Here is a 15,448-nt window from a genome sequence, read left to right as displayed (position 1 = left end):
CCATCCATCATCATGCCGACAGATGTGGATGTGTCCGCCTGCATTCTTACATATGACCCATGTTCAAGAATTTGTCCAATTAACTAGTTAATTTGCCGACTAATCCCTCCTTGTAGGGTAATCGGCTGATTAATTGATTAAATGACCAATTAACTTGTTGATTAGCTTATTAATTCCCTACTCGTCAGTCAACCGAACAGCTACCAGTTAACGATTTCCGCAACAATGCATATGATGGTTTATAAAGACAAAAAAAATTACAATAAAGTTCAACTATGGACATGAGTCATGATATAAAATGAAATATATATTGGCGTAATCTCTACCAATTCATGTATGTGCTCCCAAAATTATAGTGGATTTAAGTTAAACTAGAACAATATTGGAGATATATCATTTTTCTTGCTAACAAAAGACAATTTTTATTTTCCATTTCTCTTCTAACTCATTCGTGATCCTATTTGGCATTCCTAAAATAACACCATGTCTTTTAGGCTCTACTTAAAACAATAAAAAAAGTTAAAATGAAACACCTTTCATTGAGGCGTTGTGCAGCCACCACCAACACACACCGTTTGTTGACTTAGACCGTGTACAATGCAAGATATTTAGAAAGGTGTTTGTAATAAATCAGAATTTTTGCTTCAGCATCGGTGCTTGTTTCTATAGCTTAGGGGTCTAAGTACATGTTGTACAAATAAGCAGCGGTGTTTTAAGAAAAAATGGTTCACTTTTACAATCTCCTATTTAAAACAGTCTGCATCGTACATGCCATTAGGACCCATAATCGGTTATTTTATTGACTAGTACGCATGTAAATGAATCGCTAGTGAAACATTTTTTTAGGATCCGGTTTCCATTCGTCTATGTTCTTTAAACAGCCTGCATCGTACATGCCCTTAGGACCATGATCAGTTATTTTATTTATTATTAGTATGCAGCTAAATGAATCGGTAATGAAACAATTTCTTAGGATCCAGACTTCGTTCGTCTATGTTCGTATGTCTATAGGTTGATTTATTTTTTTTTGAAATGGTCACCGGAGGAAAGGCTCCTCACCTGAATATATTCCAAAAGAAGAGAGTTTACAGGGATCATAAGATACGTGAGGAGAGGAAATCACGCCACAGGCCGGCGTGTTCCTTTAGGGCTGCCGTCTTTAGACGGTGAGTCCACAGAATCAGGTCCTCAAGAATAGCTTTTACAGTGGTTTTGACATCAATTTCTAAGTTTTGAAACACCTTTTTGTTTCTGGCATCCCAGATTTTCCAAAGAAAGAGAAGGAGCATGAAGGAGCGAACTGAAGAGGGCAGCACCGCCGGAATAGCCGTGATGAAAAGGTCGGCCGTGGGGTTGAAGCGTGGCTTGAGGCCCAAGGCACGCCAAATCCGTCGAGCCGCCGGGCAGGTGAAGAAGAGATGATCCCGGTCTTCCACGTGGTTATTGCAACGCGGGCACACAGCAGTCTGTAAAATGTGCTTCTTGAGCAGGTTCGCCCTAGTATTCAATCTGTCCAGGTAGAAGAGCCAGCCAAAAATCATAACTTTTTTGGGCACCTTGGAGTCCCAGATCTGTGAGAGAGAGGGATCAGTGAGCTGCGAGGCAAGCGCCGCGTAAGCCCCGCGCGTGGTCAAGCAGCTTCCATTAAGCAAGCGTCTTGTGTCCGGTTCCGTCGAGGTGGTAACGTCCTGCAACAAAGAGTTGAGAGAGACAAGTTATGCGGCAGCAGTAGGGGTTAGCCGATTACGAAGAGCAAGTTCGATCTCATCCTGTAATATGGTGGCTACTAAGGCATTTTGATTAGTGTGGTGAGAAAAGAGGGCCGGGAAAGCCACAGCCAATGGCTCCGGCTGCAGCCAGCGATCTAACCAGAAAAAGGTGGAGTGCCCATTACCAATGGAGCACGGGGAGATCTCCCTCAGACACTGTAGTTTCTTGAAAATGGTTTTTGCTAGGAAGGAGCTTTTTGCACCATGCCCAATATGGAGGGGAGAGTGATGCAGTATCCAATCCTTCCAGGGAAGGTTGGACGAGTGTAAAATTTATAAGCAAATTTCAGCAGTAGACAAAAGTTTTGTGCACGCAAGTTTTTGACACCCAAACCACCTGCCTCCCGAGGAGTACAGACCTTGTCCCAAGCCACCAGACACTTTGCCCCCGAGCAGGTGTCATCTTGGGACCAGAAGAAAGCACGTCTACGTTTGTCGATGGCCTCAAGTACTTTGATAGGTAGAGCGAAGCAGAGCATAAAATACGTAGGAAGGCTGTCCAAGACAGCGGAGAGTAGAACTAGTTTGTCGCCTCGCGAGATAAGGAGCGCACACCAACCAGATAAATACATGTCACATCTATCAATGACTGGTTGGAAAGCAGACGGGGGGAGTTTGTAAGGTGAGAGAGGGAGACCTAGGTAAGTTTGGGGGAAGGAGGAGAGATTTGTGGCAAGGTCAGAGGCCATTTGATTGGCTTGATCAGGATCCACATTTAAGGGAATGAAGGTAGTCTTGACGAAGTTGATTTGGAGACCAGTGGCATTGGCGAAGCTATCGAGGATTGACTTGAGATGCTTAGCCGCATCTGTAGTAGCCTTAACCATGATAAGAGTATCATCCGCGTATTGGAGTACAGGATAGGGAAGGGTGGGGCTCAGAGGGTGGAGGAGCGTACCCTCAAGGCAAGCTTGGCTAATCATTTGCTGTAAGATGTCTGTGATGATGATGAAGAGATAAGGCGAGAGGGGGTCACCTTGACGGAGGCCATTTTTGCACTTTATCCACTGGCCGGGGATGCCGTTCAGCATGACAGCTGTGGAGCCAGTCACAAGGAGTGTTTCAATCTAATCACACCATCGTTGAGGGAAACCTCAGATTTGAAGAGTGTGCAGGAGCGAAGACCGGCAGACTGAGTCGAAAGCTTTTCGGAAGTCTAATTTGACCACCAAGGTGGGGGCTTTCCGTTTAGCACAACAGTGAAGAATGTCTGCAACATAGAGAAAGTTCTCCGAAATGTTACGTCCGAAGAGGAAACCCGTCTGATCCGCGTGAACTAGGAGAGGGATGAGAGGTTTAAGTCTATTGGTTAGCAACTTGGCGACGCCTTTTATAGGACAGTTTTGGAGGGAGATAGGTCAGAAATCCGAGGGGGAGCGGGCTTCATTGGTTTTAGGGAGAAGGATAAAGAGTGCACGATTAAGACGGGAGATGTCGCTGCGGAGAGCATGGAACTCCAAGAAAAAAAAATAATTTTGCTCTTGATGATGGGCCAGAATTTACGATAGAAGCCTGGCCCAAAACCATCCGGCCCAGGGCTAGCGTTTTGCTTCATGTGGAGAAAGGCATTGGTAATTTTGTCATCAGTAAAGGGGTCGTCAAGCCATCTTAGCTGAGGGAGGGGCGCGGGGTACAGGTCCGTGAGATTGAAGGCCCACGACGGTTGGAAAGGAGAGCCAAGAAGGGTTGTGTAGTAGTCAGAGAGAATTTCTAATTTGTCAGCGTGGGAAAAGAATTCCGTCCCATTCGAGACGAGCATGCTAATCTTGTTCCTACGGAGACGAGCCGAGGCTGAGGCGTGAAAGAAACGCGAATTTTCATCACCTTCAATCGTAGTGCGAATCTTCCCGCGCTGGATCCAGAAAAGGGCTTTTTCACGGAGGGTGCGCTGAAGGACTTTGATGACGACGCGGCAGAGAGCGAGCTCAGGGAAGGAAAGGAATCTTGATTCTTCGATAATATCCAGGATGGTGATGATAGATCGACAGTTGTTCTCCCTGGTATTAATAGGCATCGAGAGACGGGTCCAGGTTTTTAAATCTGACCGCAAACGTTTAAACGCAGCCACCAGGGAGAGAGCGTGAGTTGATCGCAATTGGGCCGAGTCCCACGCAGATTGGATGACATGCCGGCAGGCTGGCCTTAGGGCCCATCTGTTTTCAGACCTGAAAAGCGCGGACCTGGGGATAGCGGAGTCGACCGAAATGATAATGGGGACATGATCAGAGACGAAGCGAGTAAGGGACGCCAAGGTGGTGTTAGGGAAGAGAAGGTCCCAATCAGTGTTGATAAAAACCCTGTCAGTCTTCTCAAGGGTCGGCTTGTCTCGCTTACTAGACCAGGTGAAGCTACGATCCAGGAGGGGAAGCTCAATGAGAGCGCACGAGTGGAAAAAGTCATTGAACAGGTCAGCCTCACACTGGCGAAACCCTGGTGTGTTCTTTTCAGAGGGATGGCGAAGAAGGTTAAAATCACCTAGGATTAGCCACGGAGAGCCGGGGGGCGGGGAGCAATTAGCGAGCTCCTGAAGAAAGGAGTGCTTTAGGCCGTGATCCGTCGGGGCGTATACGTTTGTGACAGTCAAATTTTGGGGAGAGGCAAGACAAGATACTGTAGAGGTTTGGGTGTATAGACCGGAGTTGGAAGTGAGAGATGTGAAGTGGGCAGAGGAGAAGGCAGAGAGCATTCCTCCTGCTGAGCCAGTTGAGGGTAGAAAGCAGGAAGTATCTAGGTGCCGGGGGAGAAAGCTATTACATTTAAGGCAGGCGATGTCATTGAGCTTGGTTTCCCGAAGAAAGCAGGCGTGAGGATTAATGGTGAGAAGCTCCGAGAGAACATCGGAGCATTTCTGCGATTGGCCGAGACCCCGGACATTCCAGGAACAGAAGCAAAATTTAACATTACGCATGTGCACTAGGAACCACCAAGGACAGGGACCCTAGACACAAGATAGAGGCAACGACGACCAAAATAGAGACGACCTTAAAGAGTTTAAGGTTACAGAAAGGGCAGTGAAGCCAGCAACCGGACAGACCCGGGGCATTAACAGCGAAACTTCTAAGGGAAATAAAGCAACCATTGCCAAAAGGGCAGATATAGCCGGAGCAGGATGAGACGAGGCAGCCGTGGCGAGGGGCTGTCGTCCAGGGGCAGCAAGCTACGATCACTACGCAAGGAAGGACACCTAAGCAGCTTCCTCCGTCTCGGCACCGCAGGCGGAGGCAATGGCGGCAAGCACAGCAGTGTCGAGAACAGGCTCCTCCGGTGTGTTGGTGAGACCAGACTCCTCAAGAGCAGCGACAAGGTCAGCAGAGGCGAGCTGCAGGTCAAACTTGCGGGCTTTGGCGCGCATGGCTTTGGTGGTCATGTCCATAAAGGCCTCACCCTCCTTTTCTGCAAGGTGGCGGCTTCTACGGACCTTGGCAGCGTCAGTGGCCCTCTTCTCAGCACCACGCGCACGCTGGAGAGTGGCTTCGTGGCCCAGGCAGGTGAGGGAGGTTGCGACAACCAGGGACGACGCGAGGAGAGGGTTAGAGACCAAAGCATGAGCGGGAGAGGAAATGGAGGGGACAGGGGATTGGGCCTTACCGGGGGAGGAGTAGGAGTTGAGGTTATCATCGAGCAACACGAGGGAGGAGAAGGAGTTGGTCACCCCCACCGACGGAGAGGCCGCCGAGATCTCCTCCGAAACGACAGGCAAGTCGGAGTCGGGGTGATCAAGAGGCTGGTCCTCCGAGGCAGAGTTGTCGACGGTCCGAGCCGCAGGAAACAGCGGTCCACCGACGAGAGGGTGCAGGAAATCAGCTCCACGGTTCGAAGGAGACGTGGCGGGCGGAGCAGCAGTGGGGGGAGGTGGCATGACGTCCACGGAGTGCGACCTGGGGCAGGGAGCGATGCGACCACAGGTCCACCTCCACGCTCCATGGACATGAGGGCCACCTTGGTTGCCATCCCTAGGCCATCATCTAGAGGGACGGAGATGTCCTCAAAGATGGCCCAGGTCTTGATACGGCGCAGCTTGACGTCGACGATCTGGCCAGGGGGGAGGTGGAGGCTGCATCCATCAGGAGTGTCATTGTCGCTCTCGACACGAATGAACGCACGCACCGCCGTGAAGTCACCGGCACTGAGAGAGTTTTGGTCGACGCAACAGAGCACGCCAAAGTGGCCGAAGAGAAAGTTTGCCCCCTGAGGGTGCCACAGTTCAAGAGGGAAGTTCTTGTCCTCGATCTCGACCAGCCGGTCATAGCGAGTGGTGGCGCGGTTGTCAGTTTCTTCGGGGCGGAGGAGAGTGATGGTGACGCCGAGGAACTTGGCGGGGAAGAAGGCCATGGCCGCCTCACGGTCTTCGGTGCAATCGAAGACGATGAGCGCCGCACAGCCCGTCGTGGTAGCAAAAGTGGAAGGAGGGATTATCAGCGTGGTGTTCGATGGCTTGGTGGATGAAGTCGAAGGGCTCGGCCATGACAGCGTCAAGGTGCACGAAGCAGAAACGGCTGACGTCATGGATGAGCCCAGACGGGACGAAGATGTCTGGGTAAGTGGAGTGGGCACGGCCATGCGAGGACGCCGAGGATGACAAAGGAGAGCGGGGGCGCAGTGGCCCATGGACGACGGAGGCTGCGTCAGAGGCCTCCTCCCGCTGAGACAGGGGCGCCGAGTCGCCGTCCGAGGAGTCAGAGCGGGTCTCGCAGAGAGGGTGGTGGCCGTCGAGGACGGTGAGGCGGATGGAGCCGGTCTGGAGAGTTCTGGCAGGGCCCTCAGGGGCAGGAGCAAGCGAGTGGGGGTGGGGGGGCAGCCATTGCGGGTGGGTGGAAAAGGAGGCGGAGGTGCTGGAGGGCGAGGGGGAGGTTGGAGGTACAGGCAAAGCTACGATGGCCGGAGCCGCCGCAGCGAGAGCAGCGGACCGGATCTCTACAGGCTCGGACTAGGTGGTCAGCGGCTAAGCATCGGAAGCAGAGAGGGCGAGAGGTGATGGACTGGCAAGGGGCAAACGGGGTGCGTTGAAGTAGGGCGGGGGAGGGGCATCGAGAGGAGCGCCGGGGCGCGGCACAAGGATCGAGGAGCGGCATCCACGGCGGGGAGAGCAGAACATCACGATAGGAGGGCACAGGGGCAGGCGCCGCGGCGATGGGACTGAGCTCATAGGCCAAGGACGGCGAGAAAGCGGGGAGCGGCGAACTCTCGAGTGCCTTGGGGGTAGGGGTTTTGTAGGGCGTACTAGTCGGGAAGCAAGGGTTCTGGTGGACCAAGGCCGGGGACGTGGAAACAGGGAGGGCAAGCTCATGCACCGGGTGCATGCAGGCCTGGGAGGGAGTTAGGTTTGCATTAAATGCTGATGGAGAGGTGGTACGGTGGGGGGTGGTGCACGCAAGCATGCGGCGTTGGAGGGAGTGGCGAGCGGCGGTGGAGGGGCTAGGACGTGAGGGTTCGAGCTGGGGAGGGGACATGTCATGGCAGCGGTGCGCGCCATCTCGCGTGTGCCCGGCGTAGCCACTGTCACAGCGACAGCGCTGTCCTGGGCTTGGTTAAACAAACGGAGTAGCTGCAGGGCAAGAGGAGGGGGAGGCAACAGGGGCGCGCAGCCCAGGATCGAACGGGAACGGACGTCACATGTCGCGGGCGTGGCGGGGGCGCCCGTTTCCTTGGCAACCAAGGTTGGTCGAAGGGGTGGGCCCGAAGACGTGGCCAAGGCCGACTGTGCATCGGAAAAGGAGGGGGTGAGAACTAGCGTAATGCCAGGGGGAGAGACAGGCGACCGTTGAGTGATTTCATTCAAAATGTCCACAAAGGAAACAAGCGCGAGGAAGATATTAGCCTGGAAGCGAAGGACGACAAAGCTAGCACTACCCGAGAAGAAGTGATCCAGGGCCGATTTAACAATGCATGCACTTGGTTTTGCTACTGCTGAAAAAAAAAACTTATCCAGAGGATAGCATGAATATTAGGATCTGGAGTGGTGTATGGTGGAGGGACCACAGGTAACTTAAAACTACGCAGGATATGGGAACGAAACTTAAACCCGAATCGTAATTGACGAACCTTAACCGATGGCCGAGACGAGTCAGTCGTCACTCGATGCAGCCGGATCGCCATGCCCGACAGGGACACCGAGGGAGCGCCGCATGCTGGGGCGTAGGGAGCCAAGGGCATCGAGAAGCGAATGTCCATCCCAGGTCTTCGGAAGTCTCCGAACGAGATGAGAAGATCGCCCACCCCCCGGTTGGCAACCGAGAAGGAGAAATCATCGACCGCAATGGGGGCGGAGTGGAACTGCCGAGGATCCCCGCCAAACATGCAGTGGAGGATGCGATTACAAAGAACATGCGAGAGAGGGAGGGGGAATTGGATGAAGCTGATTAGAAGCCGGCAGGCTGGTGCCGCGGGGGCCGAGGGGACGGTAACAAAGGACTTGAGGCGAAGCCAGGCGACATTTTCAAACTTGAGGCCAGCCGCAAAGTTCAGGAGGAGCAGATCAGAGAGGGATCTGCAGGAAGGAGCAGCTGGCAAAGACGTTGAGGGTGACAAAGGCGAGGTGGCCGGAAGGAAACGGAATGAGAAAAGACGGTGGTGGACAGGACGGAAACAAAGGAGATTTGCCGCGAAACCGGCCTGCGGGACTGAGAAGAGGAAGGTCTGGTCGTGGAGGAGGCGAGCGTTGAAGCAGCGCGCAACCCCTCCAATGAAGGCTTGAAGAAGGGCTCCAGCGAGCAGTTCATCGAACCAAAGCTTAGAGGAGGAGACAGCTAGACAGAGAAGGTGGTCTGAAGGTTCGAAGCAGGAGGCAGGTAGACGAGGGAGGTGGGGGAGACAGACCTCCTCCCCCAGGCCAGGAAGAGGCACATGGACGCATGAGCCAGGTCGACGTACCGCAGCGGGAGGGGAGCGGAGGCCGCGGGCAGGGGGGCGTGCAGCGCCGCGGGCAAGGGAGCGGACGCCGGAAGGGGAGGAGAGGGCGGAGGAGACATCTGGTTGCTCCGCTCGCGCGTTTCACAGGTTGAATTTTTTTCAATATACGCTTTTCTTCATCATCGCCGCTTGTTGTACTAGTGTGTTGGTCCTCTGGGGTCTTAGCACGATAATTTTCTGACTGTTTACAAGAAGGTTTGCCGGCTTCGGTGATGGGTGATAACGGCGGTGTGTCTTCAACTCACTCCTATGCTTATAGTCATCGCTAGGTGTTCTAAGGACCTGAATATGAGTTTTACTTCGAATGTCTTTCTACTACCTTAACAGTAGATGAATGGATCGGAGGTTTTTTCCCGGAAAAAAAAAACAACTTCTTGGGAAGCAAGTAAAACAAGTCGTTTGATCTTGACACCCCCTTCCACAAGGCAGCAGTTCCCCGATTTCTCTGCCTTGGTCAACAAGTCCTTTTTGCCACATCAGTCAGCAATAGCTGCACTCCAACATTTCTTATCACAAGGATTAGAGCCGCCAAGTTCTGTTTATAGCGGTTGCTTCTTAAACACTTTTATATGCGAAACAAGCTTCTGAAAAGGGAAAGGCCGTCTCTTTCGATAGTAGACACGAAACATATCAAATGCTGAGCTACTGTCGCTACAGGTCAGCGCAGAGGAACAAGCGGCTTGCACTCCAAGTAGTCGGGATTGAGTAGCTACAAATTTCAGTACTCGCTCCGTTTTTGTATACAAGACCACGTCATATATTTATGCTTAATTTTGATTATTAATTTACCAACAAAATGTGAGCTATGTGCCACAAAAAATATGTCATTGGATGCACATTTCAAAGAACTTTCTGCTGATATATTTTTTGATGACATATAAGTATATAACCCATATTATGAACACCAAAATTACAAGTCAAAGTTTGACAAAAAAAACAAGAAGTGACCTTGTATACAAAAACAGAGGGAGTAGCATTTTTACCAACACTCACTGTCAGGTGGCCGGCTATTATTCATGCAGGCTTAGTCTGACAATTGGATACCAAGTAGCATATCTGTTGTGAATACCAATTTAAATTTCATTGCGATCTGGCATCTGTATAATTTTGCTCCTGTGAATCTATCAGTTCCACACAGAAGCAGGTTATTCCGTGTCTCCACGTTGGCTGACAGGTGTTTTACTAGTTCAGTGAAATCTTGGTGTTCATGGTTAATGGAACCGAATGGGTACATAGTCGAAGAAAATTATATAAACACAAAAGAATTTACATATATAGTGAACCAAAAGAGACCGGTAACCAGGATGTTACCAGCTATCTTGGCTCCAATACTCTCTCAAAATCCTATTACTTGATCCTTAGTATGTCCTCCTACCTCACGAAGTAAGTCTGTTTATTGAATCATATATTTTTGCCTCGATAGTATGCTCGTGGGATCTCCAAGGGCCTTATCTCCTAATCAAGTGAGCAGATTATCGCAGCAGCGTCACTAAGGGGATGGAGGCTCTTGACATGCCTCCTGTCCTTTACAACCAGCCAAATAATGGAGCTGCCGCCTTAGATGCAGTATCTGTTAACAAGAAACAGAATCCAGTTACAGTACATATAATACTTCATACTCCCTCCGGTCCTAAATGTAAGTCTTTTTAGACATTTCAAATGGACTACAACATACGGATGTATGTAGACATATTTTAGAGTGTAGATTCACTCATTTTGCTCCGTATGTAGTCACTTGTTGGAATCTCTAAAAAAGACTTATATTTGGGAACGGAGGGAGTACATAATAGGCTTTGGGAGTTCATTTAGGAATAAACTAACTATTGTTTCCTCTCATGGGAATACGAATGGGACTGTCCCATGGAATTTAGGCTTATTCAGGAAGAAAAACATGTGGGTACAATGATGATTAAAAGTAGCAGTCTGCTGTCAGAGAGAGAGAGAGAGAGAGAGAGAGAGAGAGAGAGAGAGAGCAGTCAGGAAAATTGACAGCATGAGCTGGGCTGGTAAAGTAGATACCCATCTGGAAAGAGGTGTTCTAACACCAAATTAAATGAAAACCTTGTCGTAAATGCTCATGAATCACCAAAGGAGCACAGACATTGAGGACGAAAATACATAAAGACCAGTAAGACAGTAACCGGCTGATAACCACGTGGTTCCGAGTACTGACTTGCTGCAATAGTAGATCCGTTTTTTGTATCCTTACCCTTAATCTCATTTTCACCTATTCGCTTACGTTTCTTACTCACATATGTGCCCGTAACAGTTTGATACACAACTCAGCTCCTGAATTCATATGAAAACTTGCTATAACTTAGAATATCCATCTTATATGATGGCATGTAGACCAATGTCTGCATCTGTAGGAGTTAGCCGGCTCAAAGCGCAATGTGGCAAGATAAATTTAAATAAAAAGACATAAAAAAGATGCACCCAGAACCAAATTCATTTCAGGAAAACCAAAAGAAGTTAGAATAGGCTATGCAAGCTGTGGGCAATTCATGGACTCATGTAGCAGATTACCACTGCCTAAGACACCCCAAATACAACAGAAAGTCAAAACTTGCAATATATCACAGAGTCCCAGACTACCACACTCAATACAGGAAGTACATAAGATTAACTTCGTTAGTGTAAAGAGGATAAAAAAGATTCAGTTGCGCTTTCTATTTGTCTGTCGTTAATGGTGCTGGTTTCGGATACCTATCTCAGGTTTCCTACTGAGTATTAATAGGATACTGAATTACTGATTCATTTAGCACAAAGCTTGATATAATTTGCATTAGAGAAAATAAATTTAAAACATGTTGCTAAGGAGCAAGGTAAATAGAAACGTGAGATACTTGGGCTGAATCAACGCACCTCCTGTTTAAGAAGATCAGGAAGATTGTCTGTTGAAACAAGACTCTGAAATTCAGCTTTCACGTTCTCATCTTTTATGCCAAGCCATGTGTTAGGCTGTAAAACCAGCAGTAGGACAGTTAGAACATCTGTGCTTGATGGATACTTGACAATCTTGCTCCTCAAGTTTGAATTGCATAAGCTTGTTTTTGATGAGGATGTTGGTAAAAGCAAATCAACACCCTGTTCATTCCCTTTAGATACCACGGTTCCTGAGATAACAGTCTTTAGTCCATCACCATTTGCTTCTATACATTTGATACATGTTTCTCGGCAGCAGAACCCATCTCTAGATACAAGGTTACCAGATAGGAATGCAGCTCCTTGGCAGCACACAGTGGCTGCAATCTCGGCAAGCGAATCTTCATCACTTGAAGATGAGCAACTACCACATAGCCCCTTGGGATATTGCAGTTCGTGGACTACTCTGAAAAGATCAGTATCACGGATTTGCTGTAATACTTTTTCCTGAAAATTAACAGAGTATATGGTGTGTTATGCAAGGGAGAAACAGTAACGGTAAATCAGCATCAGCAAAGCAAAAGGAAACTGACCTTCAAAAAAAGCCTTTCTTTCTCCTCTTTGCTCAAGCTTGATTCACCTTCCTCTTTTCTCCTAACTTCAATGACACATTTGATCAAATCTCCAGCATTAGCTGGGAGAGATTCCACTAGGCGGGACAGAAGTGTTGTAACATTGTCTAGATTCTCATCCTTCAGTAGATTGGGTACATCTTCCACACAATACTTTGCCATGCTTTTCCAACTTCCATGGCCGCAACTCTTCAAAAAATTGGAAGCAATGAGAAAAGGAGAATCGAAGATGTCAATTTGCATTTGATACAGCATAGCAATGGCATGTTACCACTGTGTAGAGCAATGAAGGAGCTGAACTGCGCCTTGATACAAGCATGAACCTATCAAATAAAGACAACACCATCATAAGGTGGCATGCAACACTGCAGTTTCATAACCTATTTTTGAATTTCCATAGGAAGAACTAGAACAACAGTTCAATTTTGCAGTCTATGTTTTCTCTAAATGAACAGGCAGGTCTACAGTCGGTTACCTGGAAAGATCTGAATGTACAGGAGATAAAACATGTGTAATGTGATGTCAAGGTCTACGACTCTACACAGACACATGATATAATGCAGCTAGCCAGCTAGTTGTAAGAACTACTCCCTCCGTTCCTAAATATATGTCTTTTTAGAGATTCCAATATGGACTACATACGAAGCAAAATGAGCGAATCTACACTCTAAACTATGTCTATATACATCCGTATGTAGTCCATGTTGAAATCTCTAAAAAAGACTTATATTTAGGAACGGAGGGAGTACTAAACTACAACTGGAGTAGCATTACATCAGAACCAAAATAATCAGGCACCTCAAGTAGCATTGAGTTAGAGCAAACACCCAGTCTTTCCCAATGAAGCATGTCGAGCTAATCAAGAAGGCAAAAAGGAAATGAACTAAACAATTGCAACTGAAGAAATCAAGATGCTCCCTGCAATAACATGGCTCAAGAACCTAATAAAAATGAAACTGCAGCCCATAGGGCAGGTTGCAACTTTTACTATCTATGATACCAAAGTACATAAAAATACCAACCATACAGAGCAGGTTTTCTTAAACCAAATATTAATTTTAGAACTATTAGTAAACCGCATGTCAATACAAGATCAAAGCAGCAGCGTGTATCCAGATAATCAATGAACAGTAGTGTAGCCTAAATGCAGCTGCTTAATCCCAAATCTCCTGTTTGACTACAAGGTAACAGGACAGCGAACTGAACTACATTCCAACAGCATCTTATACAGGAGTACAATGTTGACCAAGGAAACTGTGATAATAAGAGACAGAGAGATGGGTAATAGAAGGTACCCCCTGAGAAGCCCTGTTGCTTCATCAGTCGTGTTCATGGCATCCCAGAGAAGCGTCAATGGAACCCAATGAGGAGGGTATTTGAAGCGCGCGACATCCAAGATGAGCGCCATGTCCTTTTCGGCGTGATACCCGCCGATCGGTGAGAAATGGCCAGTCCCAGTCTGCAGCACCCCCGCACGCCGCATCAGACATTGTGTGTGATCCAGTAGCAGGGGGGAATTTTGGGGAATTGAGGAACAGAGAGAGGGTGTACCAACCTGCTTGAAGGGGCTCCTGTGGTAGGAGGAGATGAGGTGGCAGTCCTGGGAGGAGGCGCAGCGCGTGAGGTGGGCGCGGAAGTCGTGGATGGTGGTCTGGTCGGCGCGGAAGGACTGGACCCGGGCGCCGGCGCAGTGCGCGAGGCAGACGACCTTGCCGAAGGTGATGCCCTCGGCCTTGACCTTGTGGAGGGGCTCGCAGCAGTCGAGCATGGACTCGTCGAACCAGCGCCAGGGCCCCTTCCACGGCCGGCCGGGGTCGATGGCCAGCGCGTTGAGCACGACGGAGAGGGAGGCGAGGCCGCAGAAGGCCGGCTCCGACTGCGTCTGGAAGTAGGAGATGAGGTTGAAGAAGCCCTCCATGGTGCCGCCCTGCAGCGCCTCCGCGAACAGCCGCTTCCCCTCCGCCGACGCGAACTCCACCGCCGGCGGCGACGGCAGCACCCGCCGGTACAGCGACGCCACCTCCATCGCGCCGGCCGATCTGCTGCGAGTGTACGGACGGCTTCGGGGAATCTCGCCACCTGTCGGTCGGCCCGGCTCTCCTCGTTTTTATTCCTCTCCCTCCGCCCCTGAAATTCAATGGGATTTCAACCTGGGAGTCGTCGTCGGCGCCTCGCTGTCGACCGCCAGTTGTGCTGCTCCACTTCCCTAATATCGATGCTTAAATTTCGCCCAAAGTTGACATTCTTTCCGTGGTATTTTCTTCTGGTAGCTGTCAATTTTCGTCGGAATTCGTACATATCCTGCGGCCGATTCTGGATTGCGGTTGCCGGCAAATGGATTTATAATATCCCTCCAATATTCGTACAAAATTCTGCACGCGACGTTGACTGAATGTGTGTCTACCGTGGCACCGAATTTCAAACACAAATGTGATCCACATGTCATGAAAAAAATGGACCGCGATAAATTTCGAACGTTCGGATTTTAAGCATTTCATCCGGAACGTTTTTTCACGACAATTTTAGTTGACGCGAGGTGGCAACTTTAGTTATTAAGACATGACATCTTTGTCCCAATTCGTTTTTGTCAGAAAATTGCAATGTTTAAAATCCAAACATTTAAGCCCGGCCCAAGCCCGGCTTAAATTCGTTTTTGTCCCAAGCCCGGCCCGACCAATGATCAGGTTTAGGCGTGAACTAAAGTTTCCATGAAAAACATTCGAGCTGCCATGCTTAAAATCCGAACATTCGCGATTTATCATTTCCGAAGAAAAATGACAAATTTAACCATGAATAGTAGCCAAAACCACATTGTTGGGGATGAATAACCTTTTTTCCTAACTGTGTGAAACGAAATGGATCATGGCCTTTAATGGGGTTAATTGGACATTTGTTACACCCTAAATTCATTTTTATTACGTCGTCTAAAAAATCATTATTACTACTCGCAGTATGTGCCACATTCATCCCTAGTCTTTCGCAATAATTATGTCTTGATTATTTCTGAGGGGAAAAATAAAAAAGGCCATAATTAATTACATTACATTTTCTTACAACAAAAGAGAGATAGGAGTACCAACATCACACCATAACGACCGATGAACATTAACAATAAGACAACTACCACCTTCGGCTATGGGTTTAAAAATATCCTGATCATGCCAAAAACCTTACAACCAATGACTTTGGTTGGCTCTTTTGTCAACACCTTAAGGGCTTGTTGGGTTTGATGGGGATTGAAGATGATTGAGGGGGACTAATATAAATCTGTTG

At 48.8% G+C, this 15,448-nt stretch overlaps 1 protein-coding gene across 1 annotated transcript; it reads right to left on the bottom strand.

The window, feature by feature from the left end:
- Positions 1-9,855: 9,855 nt before the first annotated feature.
- On the bottom strand, positions 9,856-14,327 carry LOC119329590 (glutathione gamma-glutamylcysteinyltransferase 1). The gene is made up of 6 exons (XM_037602656.1): positions 13,731-14,327; positions 13,471-13,634; positions 12,447-12,498; positions 12,137-12,364; positions 11,544-12,050; positions 9,856-10,248 (listed from the first exon to the last, which is right to left on the bottom strand). The coding sequence occupies exons 1-6, from the start codon at positions 14,199-14,201 to the stop codon at positions 10,168-10,170; spliced, it is 1,503 nt and encodes a 500-aa protein (XP_037458553.1). The 5' UTR covers positions 14,202-14,327; the 3' UTR covers positions 9,856-10,167.
- Positions 14,328-15,448: the final 1,121 nt, after the last annotated feature.

Source organism: Triticum dicoccoides, chromosome 7A, assembly GCF_002162155.2.
Source record: "Triticum dicoccoides isolate Atlit2015 ecotype Zavitan chromosome 7A, WEW_v2.0, whole genome shotgun sequence".
NCBI classification, from domain to species: domain Eukaryota; kingdom Viridiplantae; phylum Streptophyta; class Magnoliopsida; order Poales; family Poaceae; genus Triticum; species Triticum dicoccoides.
This window is presented reverse-complemented; position numbering and strand designations above follow the sequence as displayed.